Below are 14704 nucleotides of genomic sequence, written 5' to 3'. Positions count from 1 at the left end.
AAACAGCGGCGGTGATGAGGCTCCATTTCCTTCAGGTGTGCCCCATCACACGCCGCCAGCCCTGACTCGTCCAGCGCCCCTCCTCTCTCCCACACCCACTCCTATCGGGAGCCTGGTGAAGGGCGGCGATTTAGGACGGGGTGCCGGTGATTATCAGGGAGGAGGCAGCTGACTCGTCACAATATGTTATAAACATACTTTATCTGAACAAAGCATGCATGAATGTGTAAATTATATATCGCCTATACATCACATAACATATATGGCAATATCACTTTTGATATAGGGCAATATACTGTATGTGCACATATTACTTTTGCATATGAAAAAAAAAGGGAATTATAGCTAGAAGTTAGAACATAGCAGGACATGGTTAAATGGTTTAGAGAACTGAATACATCTCAGCCAATGAAAAAAGTAAATCAGAAAGTTAGATGGTCGTACTACGATTCTCTGTTTCCCTGGCAACAGCCATTGTGTCCTTTTTCTCAGACAGAACCAATTTCTCAGGCAAAGTCTCTGCAACCAGAGTGTCTATTAAATGTTTATATCTCCAGACATAAACGATCCTGCTGCTCAGGATATTTTGTTATATGTGACCATCAGTAACTGACCCCAGTTCTTTTACATTTTCAAAATATGCGTTCGCTTGTCTTCTGATTTTCTAACAATTTGTATTCATGAGAAAAAGTGCTGTGCCACACTGTTAAGAGAAATGTTAAGTTAGGTTGGACTCCAAATCTCTGTCTAGGTTTGGTTGGTTGGTTGTGTGGCGAGTTTTCGATAGTATAATCATATTCGGGGTGGGAGTTATCGCTGGGGCCCCACACCCATTAGCGAATATATAATTGTATATATTAAATTAAAGTATTGTGATCAGTGAAGCATTGGTTCAGTTCAGCACTGGCCAATTTTACATAGACAGCACAACCTATGTAGGCTGTCAACCTTGATTAGATTGAGCAAGACAGCTGCCTTAAAGACAGAAAGAGAATGAGTGGTTCAGAGACAGAGAGAGATGCCAGTTTTTCCTGTCCCCTCCTATTTTACTCTCTCATATTCTCCTTTTAATTATACAGGCAAGCACTTTGCCAGGGCACTGAGGAAGGATGATCAATCTTTCCATCTAATCTGGATTTATACTACAACATTATATTCATAATTAAAAAGAAGATTAATAGCATCTTTAAAATATGACCTACATCAGGGTACAGAATATAGAGTTGTTTGGTAAATAGATACGCAGCAGTTACTGTATTTGGTGCATAGTAATGCAGACAGGAATTTAATTAATGGCGGGCATTCCACCTACATCTGACCTTCTAGTTGCACAGAAGCTTGCTGAAAAAAAAAAAAAAAAAAAAAAAAAAAAAAACACGGCTTAGGGAAAAAGCAAGTCACAATGATGGAGATTTATAAGGTTGGTTAGACTTTATCTGTGCTAAGTGTGTTGAATTTTAAAAGTGTTTTCCTTTAGAGGCACAACATAAATAAAAAAATTCAATAAAAATATATAGTTAGAAGCATAAAGTTGAGTGTACTGCTAAATAAAAATTACTGTCAAAATTGCTCCCCAAATGAATGTTCCTGAAAGAATTGGAGACCATTTGGACATTTATGGAGGGCTTTTGGGTGTGTATACTGTCAGAAACAAGGTGTTACCTAGAATTTTTATCGACTACTTTAGGGATAAATAAGAAACTACATAAATCAGAACAATAGCAGAAGTTCTGTGTTGTAAGAGAGACTAATGCCAGTGACCCTCTCATAATAAAGTCCATATGAAGGCCAGGATCTCTCTCTCTCTCTCTCTCTGTGTGTGTGTGTGTGTGTGTGTGTGTGTGTGTGTGTGTGTTGTGTGGTTTTCTGAGCACAGTGCTGTAAATATAGTGTGGGTGGCTCAGAGGTCATTGGAACAGAGTCAGTGCTGAAATACCGATCTCTCCTCACTCTCAGCAATCTACATTACTTTCAGCATAAATCTCCTCCTAAACTGCTGAGCTACATGTTCAGAAGCAAACCCTAATGCTTAATATTCAGCGCAGTAAATAATTTTTGCCACATTTATGTTAGTGCCCAGTGTCGCAAGTCCCCACCATAGATCTAGTAGAAGAGATTCTGGAGATTCATAATATCATCATCAGAAAAAGGAATAAAATAAAATACTTGCTGAATGTCATTTTAAAATGAGTTTTGTTCAAAGGGCAGGGAAGCTTTTGAAGTTTTGGAAAGGACTGTCAAGAAGGTTAAAGTGAAAACTCAGCATGTGTAGGTGTGTGTGTGTGTGTGGTTTCATTAATCTTGGTTCTTTTGGCATGAAGACAAAAAAAGTGTTCCAAGGTTTTCTTCCCGAAGAAAGGTCTTCCTTCCAAAACATTGAGTTCTAGTGCTTAGAGCTGTGAAGTTATCATACAAACAAAGTGCCTCTATTTCCGCATGCCCTTGATAAGTCCAGTTTGGATGGCTTGGATTGCCTAGTAAAGTTTTGTGCAGAGAGAAACATTTATATGTTTCCACATACTATATTGTCTAATTTATTTGGCTCAGCCCTTCAGCCCTCCTGCAAATTATTTTCATTTGTTTGGATTTTTGCACAGGTAGGCCTGTTGTATTGATTAGCATTTTTTCTTACTTATTTATTTATGAATAAATGAAGGAATGAATGAATGAGTGGTACACTATAGAAGGACCCCCCCCCCGCCCCCAAAGAAAAAACAAAAACATAAACAAAATTCAAACCCACATTACCATACCCTGTGAAACTCAAAAGGACATAATTTAGTGAATATTAAATTAGGTCTGTTCAATAAAATCACAGTGCATTCTGACTTATTGAAATGCTTAATAATGAACCCAAGTGGCTATAATCATTTTCCAAGCAAACATTGCGAAATCAAAGAAATTGTACAATAATTTGTTGACATCATTGTTCTTCTGTCTTATATATTGGTGCTTAGTAACAACAAAATAAAGAGATCAACGTCATGGACCCGAAGCGCTGCATATTTACAAGGAATAGGAGGAGGTACAGTATTTAAACACCAAAATAACAATAAAATAAATAAATAAATAAAAATAACCTTAATGAGTCCTGTGAGACCAGACTATTTTAATGAGTTGCCCCAAGTGGCAGTGCAACACTTAGTCGTTAGATTGCTGTACACCTCTATTTATCAGTTAAGAGAGTTTGGATTTTTTATACAGTATTGTTTTGGATTATAAATAACAAGTACTGAGACAAGGATTTAGGAACTTGAGAAATTCATCAGTCCAATTAGATGCCCAGTCATCTGCACTTTGCATTGCCTGAGACGTTTTGTTTGTAAGGGATTTGTAAGAATATCAGCATGTGGAACATCTACTGCATTACCATCTGCCTCACCCACATGACCAGAAACAATAAATCACGCCATTTGATGATAGGCTTCTAGAAATTTCAGTCAACTCAAACATATACTTTCTGTGGGAGGCATTATAAACTGGCAAAAAAATTAAATAAATAAATAAAAAACAAATAAATAAATTGTTATTTAGCAAATTCTTTGTTAGTATAAAGGACACTTTGAAATATTATTTGCAGCCAGAGCAGAGGGGAGGCAATATAAAGCTTTATAAACTTGTAGAAACAGAAGCAGATTAAAGACACACTGAGCCCCATGAGTTCACACTCTGAATACAGAAACTGCTGTGTTTTGCAGAATAAGCAGAGTGAGGCAAAGTGGCATGAATTATAGACACTTTTCAATATTGCCTACATTTCCTGCATTGATCTAGAGCTTATAAAAGTGTGTTGATTTTGGCCTGGATAAGAGAATGAGAAAGGAGTGACTATTAAAGAGACAAACAATATAGTCATCGGTGTGTGATGTAAATGTACTTGTTTGTTTGTGTGTATAACACTAACTTAATGCTACTCTTCCTGGCTCTTCATCTATTATACAAACTCTGCTGAGCACAAAATCTCACACCAAATTAGGTCTTCCCCTCAACTTGTCCTTGAAAATAAGCCCAAGTGAGCACATCAAAACAGTATTTCCCAGCAGGTAACTTGCTCTTGATACCTGGCTAGAGTTGTCTTATATTCTTATGACAGTAATATTGAAGGTGTGTGCCGGTTTATAGTCTCAGTCCAATTATTGTGGTGCCTCGTGTTACACTGCTTCCTGTTGAGAGCTCTTGTGAAGCGGCTCTTTGCCTGTTGACCTGTGCCACTGGGTTAGTCTGATCATCTGTTTCCTCTTCCTGAACTCTAGCCGTACTTTTACTTTAAAAAAAAAAAAAATTGTTTTGACATTTTAATTCAAACACCTGCCAGGAAAGAAAATGGCAGGCTGCAAATTACACACAATACTGAATGCAATTTTAGATGTATTTGTCATCGTTGCATCATTGGTGATCTTTTTTGTTTTAGGTGTGTTCTAGAAGTTCAGCAATTAATTATAAATGAATTATAGATGGATGGATGGATGGATGGATGGATGGATGGATGGATATATTTACCAAATTCAACGGAACTTAGTTTTAATCCATCGTAATGCCTCAAGGTGTCCTAGGTGGTCTTTCTTCTTTCAGACAAATCCAGTCGGTGTTATATTAAAAATTGTCCTGGTTCTACCAAGCGTTAGAATGGGAGTAGGTGGGTGTTTTGTTCAACAGTCCAAAAGTAGTAAAATAGAGCACACGCATCCATAATAAAACATGCCTCACATGGCTCCGGGGGGTGAATAAAGGCCTCCTATAGTGAATCGATGTGTTTTTGAAAGAAAATTATCCATTTTTAAAACAATATAAACACATTTTTCTCACTTCTCTTAACTGTCGTAGGCGGAAGCCGTTCCGGTGAGGATGATGTAAGACGTATGTGTAGTGCAAGCGGCGGTGATTAGTGACAAATGTGGAAGAGTAGCAGAGAGAGTTGAAAACAAAATGCCGGTCACAAATTAGAAGCACAAAACATGGGTTTGTAAAGAAAAATGTCAGAGGATTTCGATATAAGCCAAGAGGAGTCTGGTTTTCCTTTGCAAAAATAAGGAAACTTTGCTTCCTTTGCTTGTGTAAACAAATGTTGGTTTTCGCGAGACTCACATGTGCAATGCGCTACGCCTACGTCCTACGCCATCCACTGGAAAGGCAGTCTCCCATGAACGCGTGTACGACAGTACTGAACTGTGTTATTTTGGGACACCATGAATATGAACTAAAATGCACTTTCATTTTAAGGGTGTTTTCAGTTAAATCCAATTAAAAAATTTAAACATTTGTGAATTATGATCAGAGTAACATTGTTAATGAGAAAACAAACTTGACTGCTGCAGGTTAGTTGGGAAATAAATGTATTTATTATTCAGAATGCACATTTGTAAGGGAAACATATTAATAGGAACATTTCAGCAGGTGACATGAGATGTAGGCCTAAACATCCTCAGTTTTGAAATGCATACTACACACAAACATGCTCCTGCATGATATTTTAGTAGGACCTTCATCGTTCCACATTAGTCTCATCCATTCTTTCCTTAATTTGTGTTGTGTCAGGAAATTGCACTAAATGGCACAGTTGAGATGACAACCGCATTTGAACAAATCATAACTCAGAACAGAGACTCCTTAATGGGCATTATAGTCTTCTGTTTAACATAGAATTTGTACGATTCTAAATCAATTGATTCCTGCATATTCCTTCACTTTACTACCATTACTAGAGTGATTAAATGTATTTAAAAGGGATTTATGCTTCAGCATTTTTACAAGATGTTTATGTATTTAATTAGTAATAAATAAAGGCATATTAAACAACCATGACAGGCCAACAGGATGTTCTCAAATCCATGTTCTACATTTATTTATATGAATACACATTTAAGTCCCTTCAAAAAGCTACAGGTAAAATTTCTTAAAAACTGCCAACAGATTGTTGATGGTTGTAGCTCTAACCCCGTTGATGTTTCTATGTCAGTAATAGTAAAGACCTTTGCTGTTTTCTCTCACACAATAGTTTGGCTATTTGGCTTAAGAGTAGTTTAAGTGCTGCTTTCCACTCTGTGGAATGGCTCTGTAAGAGGAGCTCTATTCAGTCACAGTAGATCACCTGCTGGCGTGTAGATCATGATTGTGATGGTCTCTTGATAAATGTCCAATCACATAAGCTCACCACCTTTTTTCAATGGCCATATCTACCATTTGCCCTCAATGTTACACCTACATAGCTTTCAACAAACAAAGAGCAAGTAGTTATGATCCTCTGGTTATTCCAGTTCTGGTTTCCTAGCATTTACATGGCTCATATCTTTGAGTGTTTTTAGGTTTATGAATTGGAATAAATTTACCCCATTCAAATGCCAAATCATCTGTCTTTCTTTGTTATAATAGTTGCCACATGTACTGTATATAATAGTTCTTTCATACACACCTACTGTGTCCTGAGAGTCATAATTGCTTTTATAGCATACTTTAAAAGATTAAATTCTCATCAGTTATAATTCTGAGAGTTAACCCTTTGAGCAGTATGGTCCCACATTTGGGATTTTTATTTCTGTGCCCCTGGGAGTACAGTCCCACATATGGGATTTAGAACGTTCAGTGTCGTCACATAACTGCCAAATTCAAACTGTGCTTTCGCACTTTAGCTGGTGCCGAGCCAGAGAGAGACGTGCACTGCTTGTCATATTATCACAACTACTGTATGCAGTGTTCTTAACCACATAATGCATATTTTAGGTTTCAGACATTTAAATACACATAAGTACTAGTAAAACAATACATTAAGAATTAAAAAAATACACATATATGTCCATGGAAGCAACAATAATGATCCATTCAAATTTAATTTGACGATGTGTTTTATTTATATCAGATACACATAGTGTAAGTAACTACAAAGTTCAATCTATTCTTCACCCAGTTACACCCAGGACAATTATAACTTGTATTTTGGTAGAAACTGATTAATTCACGTTCTGTAAATCCGACTGACAGGACTCTCTGAACTGCAGCACAAACAAACATGGCTACGCCCATTTCACATTACAGATCACAATCAAGATAATTTATAAAGGTTTTTAAACGACACTCATTTACACATATTTGTGAATCTGATTGTTCATGACATGGTATGCAAGTTTGTGAATATTTTAAATAAAAAAAGGAAAAACAAAAAAAAAAGTGATCCATCTGTCATACAGTGTTATTGTGGCCGTGGTGTGTCACATGACAAGCTTGACGCATCGCCATGAAAACAGTAAAGGGAAATGTTCTAAAATAATGGCCACCTTAAAAAAACTCACTCTGGGGGGATAGCTAGAATATTTTAAACTCTCAGCTGAAAAGGTTAACAGAGGTTTAGCTCTAGTTATCATTTATTTTATTATTGAAAATGTTTTGATTGAAGTCACCAATATGGTGATTATTGTTTACTTTAGTCGAGCAACTGACCCATAACTTTCATTAAAACAATTATTTATCAGTAATTGATCTTTCATAAACAAATTTCGTGAGGAGCATGCATGGATAATTAACACAGCCAGTTCATCATTAGTGATTACCCCGTTTACCAATCAGCTCAAGAGAAAACACCTATAAATAATCAAGTACGACCTACCTTTGTTATCTCTCGACTTTCAGAATTGACACATCCAATGCCACAGCATGTCTCAAATCGAATTGTCCTCTGAGGACAACACCTTTGATGACGCAGCTCCACACGTGTCTACAGCCGACGTACGGCACACAAACGCTCCACAGGATGCTCCAACTGAGCCCGCGGCTGCACTACGAGGTCGCAGGTCTTCCCGCATTACCGCCGCTCATACCTCCAGACGCAGGGATTCTCCTTCTCCTTCACCCTCCAGGCGTCAGCCACCTTCACCAGCGTCCTCCCATGCCTCAGCTCTCTCCTCCGCTCCAGCCACGGAGAAATGGACAATGACAAGCCAATGCCAAGCACTCTCAAATGCTGGCATTACCGTTCCTCACCGGCTAACAAGGTGGGGCTACAAGCCCTCTACGTCTCCCTCCAGGTGAGGGCGCCACCACCAATATCCACACTTCCATCCAAAGCTAAGGACTAAGCAAACCGGGGCCGCAATGTTCCTTATTCATGGCCTGATCCAACTACAACACCTTCAAGGATGGATTCCCGATCATCAGGCCGAAACAAAAGGCCTCTGGCAAGCTGGGGCCAAGCATCAGGTCCAGCTCAAAAAGACTCTCGATCCTCCGAGCGTCGGCCAGCAGACCCTCCAGGCGACACACAAGCGCACGCCTGCACAAGCCACCAAGATAGCGCGAGCACACCTCCGCTAGTGGCGCAGCCTCACCCCCAGTCCCATCATTTTCCCACCCTCAACCCTCTCCCCTACCCATGGCCCCCAGCCCCTCCATCCAGCTCTAGTGCAAGGCCGCCTCAGCTAGCAGCAAAAGCCCCGACGTCCACCATTAGCTCCCTTTTCTCTCATGTGTTCCCCACCCTTGGAGCTGACCAAAGCATAAGGCCGCCTCCGCTAATGGCACAGACTCCGGCGCCCGTTATTCCCGCTCTCTTTCCTGCTCTCTCTTCCCATCTAGCTCCCGGAACCGTTCCAAGTGCGAGCCGGCCTCCACAGGCAGCTCCGTCAGCTAGTTTCCCCCCCGCCCCCTCCATCTCTCATGCCCGTTCATCCTTCTCCCTGTCCTCAGCCAAGCTCCTACCCATGTCACTAAATGCCCCCGCCTTGGATCCTACACCTGTCTCCAGTAACATTCGGAACCAAATTCTCTCAGGTGTGGATATAAATCTTTTTTCCCTCCTGTGTCCTATTTCGCCTGCGTCCTCCGACCGCCAAATTGACTGCGGCGAAATTTCAGTCACTTTAAAAAACACTGCACATATTCAGTCCTGTATTCTATCATTTCCCGAATTCACCATCGCTTTCAATCGCTACACCAAAGTAATCTGTTCCTCTTTTCCACAGAGGAGACGCGAGCTCAGTGACATGATCTCACAATCATCGCCGAACTTGCACTATCATACGGGGGTTCCCATTTCTACACCTACCTTAAATTATTCTCGGCATAATGTGCTATCCGAGTGGCCCAGTGAAATCAGTGTCCTTATTGGGGGGCTTTGGACTCAGAACTTCACACTTGGTATTTTTGGGCTGTAGTATCATCACATGCACAGTATGCCGATCCATTGCACACTCCTCCACAATGTGCCCCTTTGTCAACCCATCCATTCCTCCCTGTGCCGAACCGTCTCAGCCCAAGTCCACCAGCTACGTACCTAACTTCCCAAACAAGCGTTACCTTCCCAATTCCACCAATCGCCGCCCCCAATCTTTCTCTGACAGGCAACTCTGCATCAGCTTTATTGCCGGCAGATGCTCAAGACAATGTTGCAGATTCATGCATATTTGCAATTATTGCGGAGGCGCTCACGACCGCTTGATTTGTCCTGTACAAAAAAATACCAATAAAAATGATAAACAATACTTATCGACTCCTGTAAATGTTTCTCGTTTATCTCCCGAATTGCTCCATCACCCCGAATCCGATTTTTCTAACTATCTACTGTCAGGTCTCTGTCAGGTTTTCATCCCGGTGTCGAAAGTCTCCCCTCCCAAAGCCTCATATGCCCCAACCTTCAGTCCGCTCTCACTGAACCCGAAACAGTCGATCTTCTAATCAAGAAAGAAATAGACGCAAATTTCATGACCGGCCCTTTTTCCGTTCCCCCCTTTAACATCTACCGCGTCAGTCCCATAGGCATAGCAACCAGGAAATTTTCTGGTAAAAAACGCCTCATAATCGATCTTTCTTCCCCGCATAATTCCCAGCTCCCGAGCATTAACAGCCTCATCCCGGTCAATGAATTTTTACTTCACTACCACGACATCGACCAAGCCATCACTATGATCAGAAAACGCAGTTCGCGGTGCTTGGATGGCCAAAGTCGACATCACCTCTGCGTTTAGGGTGATGCTCATCAACCCAGATTTTTGGCACTTATTCGGCATCTGCTGGCAGAATTTTTTTTACTTTACCGTCCACCTCACGTTTTCGTCATGTTGTCCGAAGCAATTTGCTGGATCCTTTCCAACAATTACGCCGTACCCGACCTAATTCATCTCTTAGATGATTTTTTTTAATTATATCACCGCCTGACTCCATCCCAGCAACGAACCTTATGACAACTCAAAAGTTTTTCAAAGAGGATTCCCCTTGCTCAGGAAAAAACTTCAGGTTCAAGCACTTCCGTCAAATTTTTGTGAATCAACCTAGATTAAGCTTCCCTAACTCAGGAATAAAATTGACAGAACGATTCTGGTGGCTTCCACCCTCTTAGCAAATCCAAACTGCTCCAAACATGAGCTGCTAGCCATTCTTGGTCATCTAAATTTCGCGATGCGCATAATCCCTCAAGGCTTTGTCTCTCACCTCCTCTCTCTTGCGTCCTCCGTTTACGAGCTAGAGGACCAATTATTTATAACCAATCCATGCCGAGACAAGCTTAGTTTGTGGATATCCTTCCTTAAACAATGGAACGGATTATCCTTATTTTACAGCGATTTGGTTTCTTCCCCCACCATCATCCAATTATTTACCGACGCTGCCCCCTCCGTTGGTTTCGGAGGATTTTACCAAAACCGTTGGTTCACTTCTACATGGCCCTCCCAGCTGTTAGATTTACCACAGCCAGTAATATCCTCAGCCCTTTTCGATCTATATCCTATCGTCGTGGCAGCCTTTCTGTGGGGAAAAGAGTGGTCCAACACCAGCATCGTTATTCACTGCGATAACGAGGCTACTGTACATTGCATTAATAATGGCCGTTCTCATTCTCATTCATTCAATGCCCTTACTAAGACGTTTAATCTGGATCTCAGCTTGCGATCAGTTCATCATAACTGCAAAGCACATTCCCGGGGCAAAAAAATCAAATAGCTGACTCTCTCTCTCATTTTGCCTTTCAGAAATTCAGGCTGTTGGCACTGCAGGCGGAACCACTCCCAACCCCAGTACCTCCTTATTCAGAGCTAGTATTCCTCTGAATCATCCTCTGAAACCCCTTCTCGAAACTTCAAGAGATTCTATTCTCCAAGCCATTTCCCCCAGTACCCTGCAGTCATACTTAACAGCATGGAAATGCTTTAAAGCATTCCATTCCGACTATAATCTGCCGTTCCCCGATTTTTCCCTGCTCTCTATCACTTCATATATATCGCATCTCAACATTAACAAAAACCTCCAAGTCAGCTCCATTAAAAGCTATCTAAGTGGAATTAAATCTTTCCATTAACTCATATTCGGTTCACCCTCACCTCAAATAACCAATTCACAGAACTCCCTTCTCATCAAAGGCATTCAAAGAGCCCACCCCAAGCGCCCAGACACCAGGCAGCCCATAACCTTTGAAATCTTGACTAAATGCATTTCTACGCTCTGCAGAGGTTACCATTCCATCCACACGGCTCGTACGCTAGATGCTATGTTTATCCTAGCCTTCTTCGGCTTTCTCAGATGCTCAGAGCTCACTACCACTTCTAGCTTTGAAATGAATATACACCCCACCATTTCTGATCTAGCAGTCTTGGACGATGAAGCCATATAATTTCATATAAAGCAAAGTAAGACAGACCAGACAATGAAGGGCCACTTTATTTATATTTTTAACCTCCAATCACCTATTCTCCAATACCAAACTCTCCTAGCCTTCCTTCAGCTCAGGAAATCCCAAGCTAAATCCCTTTCCGACCCTCTTTTTACAGATAACTCTAGCCGCTCTGTCTCCCGTTTTTGACCTAAAGTCTGTCCTACGTCTTTCCGGTATCTCAGCCGACGATTTCTCCAGCCATTTCTTCAGAATAGGTGCAGCCACCACAGCGGCTCAAAACGGCCTTTCCCAACAGCAGATCCAAACACTCTGTTCATCAGAAGCTTTTAAGAGCTACATCCGATCGGACCGCTTAAATCTCAAGAAAGCCCACCAAACCCTCATCAGTCACCCGTTTTTTCCCTAGCCATCTCCATTTCCCATTCCAACGGCACCCCACTCCCGCAGGAGCCATTATATCTCCCCCCACTGCTACAGCAGTGTATGCTCCCGCAGGAGCCTTTCTGTATTCCCTCACTGCCGCAGCAGTGTATGCTCCCGCAGGAGCCTTTCCGTATTCCCTCACTGCCGCAGCAGTGTATGCTCCCACAGGAGCCTTTCCGAATTTCCCCACTGCCGCAGCAGTGTCAGCTCCCGCAGGAGCATTTCCATATTTCCCCACTGCCGCAGCAGTGTCAGCTCCCGCAGGAGCCTTTCCATATTTCCCACTGCCGCAGCAGTGTATGCTCCCACAGGAGCCTTTCCGTATTTCCCCACTGCCACAGCAGTGTCAGCTCCCGCAGGAGCCTTTCCGTATTCCTCACTGCCACAGCAGTGTCTGCTCCCGCAGGAGCCTTTCTGTATTTCCTCACTGCCGCAGCAGTGTCTGCTCCAGCAGGAGCCTTTTTGTATTTCTGTACTACCGCAGCAGTATCTGCTCCCACAGGAGCCTTTCTTTATTTTCTCACTGCCGCAGCAGTGTCTGGCCCCGGGCTTGGGAGTCTTGCCGGGTTCGGAGCTCTCTCCCCAGACAGCACGCCAAATACGCATAACCTTTATTTAATTATAAGTTAATGTGAACTCGTGAATTGGAATAGTGTATCATTAAGAACACTTGTGCAGTAGGTCAGCTGAAATGGTCTGATTTTATGACCATCAAATGCTTGTTGTACAGTGGTTTACGTGACTGTTTAAATGACTGTCTCAGAGCAAATAAAACTGCATTAAACTGCATATCTGAAAGAACATCTTTCGTGCAGCAATTTTACACGGGGCGTTTAGACACACTTAGACATCAGCTTTCAGATACAAACAATTAGTATTGTTATTATCAGACATCATCATGTAACTATTTTTTAGGGAATGCAAGACCACTAACTGTGTCTATTCATTCATTTATACAGTAATATGGCACTCAGACATGTATAACTGTGTAAATTCACTAATGTTATTCAATACACCAAATATATATGACATGAGCAGAACCAAAATCTTATATTTCTATCCTCTATTTCCTCACACTGACAGCTTCTTTAATATGTCACTTGACATCATGCTGATACTTAAGACATTACTATGGCAACCAATGTAGATATCCAAGATATTGACTTCACTATTTCAAAAATTGGATCTGATTTCTTGACTTACAAAATGACAGTGCAGCAGAGAGACAATGCTAATGATTGGATTTGAAAAACAACTTCACCACTAATAAATGTCTGTGCATGCATTTTAATAAATAGATAGCTGGGATGATATAACTCAATATAAGGCACCTATGAGGATGCTTCTTCTAGATGGGAGCCGGAGTATTAAGTGTTATTATGCTGCATTCCATTCAACTCATTAATTCAAACTGTCCAACTTCCTACTTGAAAAAGTGCAACAGAGCTGCACTTGAAATCTTATGGTGGCCCAGCAGTGCATAGTGTTGCGTTCATGGATGAGCCGAGACAGCGTACTGATCACACAGCATAGCAGGTATGGAACTGAACTTTACTGAACACTCGCACAGTGTCAAACCCCCTGCTTAGGGGCGTGGCTCACTCAGTAGCGATCTCACTAATCAGATATCACTACATCTCCCCTTCCCAAAACAATGAACTTTGTGAACCCAAGAGTGTTACTATTTGTGGAATAATAAACATACTGTAACCATTTTAACCAATTCTAAGCACATGCCACGCTTCTCTAATGTAAAAGAAAATTATTGCTTTAAGAGCATCTTTTATCACATTTTGTCTTTCACATTACTGTACAATTTCAGTTTTTTTTCTCTTTTCCTGTTAACATTGTGTACTCCTTTTTTTTTTTTTTCTTAAAGGAGGTCAGGGTGGACTACCTGAGCACTCCTGGCACAGTGAGAGGATTATTCTGCCTCTGTGATCACCGGCCATGAACTAAAGGTTCATTCGTCTTGGTGGAACAGACAAACGTCCCGACCTTGTGTAAGTTCCATGTTGGGTAGGTATGGCAGACTGCAAACTTGGAGATGGTTGACGGACTGTTGGCATCTTGCTGTCAGGTACGTGATCATCCTCAAATAACTCTGGCCAATCGACTGCTTGCTCCTTGTCTGTTTCAGGGTGGTGGAGTCGCACCAATGCCCGTCTGTTGCGTTGAATATTACCATTTGAGGTTTTCAAGACAAACGACCTTGGGGCCTGCTGTCTGATCACTTTCCCAGAGATAGCTTGGTCCGTAATCCAAACAGTCTGTCCAGGTTTCAGTGGTGACAGAGATCTAGCTCTGTGTCTCTTATTGTATGAATTGCTTGTGCGAGCATGTAGACTGGATTCAAACTGTTTCAGTTTGTCTGTGTCTGGAAGTTTTGGTGTGAGAAGAGACCGCAGAGTTGGTAAGCCTGTTCTCAGTCTTCTGCCCATTGACAGTTCCGCTGGACTGTAGCCGTTTGCAAGTGGTGTAGAGCGGTATGCAAGCAAAGCGTTGAATGGATCTGATGTTTTCCTCAAGAGCTTTTTGACCGTTTGTACCGCTCTTTCGGCTTCGCCATTTCCTTGTGGATACCGTGGGCTGCTTGTTATGTGCTTAAAGTCATACTCCCTCGAAAACTCCCTGAAGTTGGCGCTGCTATATTGCGGCCCATTGTCAGATATTAGTATCTCAGACACCCCA

General features: G+C 41.6%; 1 protein-coding gene across 1 annotated transcript; it reads left to right on the top strand.

Moving 5' to 3' along the window:
• The first annotated feature begins 8126 nt into the window (after window positions 1–8126).
• LOC122136043 (proline-rich protein 36) lies at window positions 8127–13954 on the top strand. Its single transcript, XM_042717573.1, has 2 exons — window positions 8127–8757; window positions 13893–13954. Exons 1-2 carry the CDS (start codon window positions 8127–8129, stop codon window positions 13952–13954), a joined length of 693 nt encoding a protein of 230 aa, XP_042573507.1.
• The last annotated feature ends 750 nt before the right edge of the window (window positions 13955–14704 follow it).

Source organism: Cyprinus carpio, chromosome B1 (assembly GCF_018340385.1).
Source record: "Cyprinus carpio isolate SPL01 chromosome B1, ASM1834038v1, whole genome shotgun sequence".
Classification (NCBI taxonomy): Eukaryota; Metazoa; Chordata; class Actinopteri; order Cypriniformes; family Cyprinidae; genus Cyprinus; species Cyprinus carpio.
Note: the sequence above shows the minus strand (reverse complement) of the source record. Positions and strands in the feature narration are given on the sequence as shown.

Coding starts and splice junctions, on each gene's coding strand:
- LOC122136043 (XM_042717573.1), top strand. CDS start 8,127: ATGGATTCCCGATCATCAGGCCGAAACAAAAGGCCTCTGGCAAGCTGG. Junction 8,758..13,892: donor TCGGAACCAAATTCTCTCAG/GTGTGGATATAA, acceptor TTTTTCTTAAAG/GAGGTCAGGGTGGACTACCT.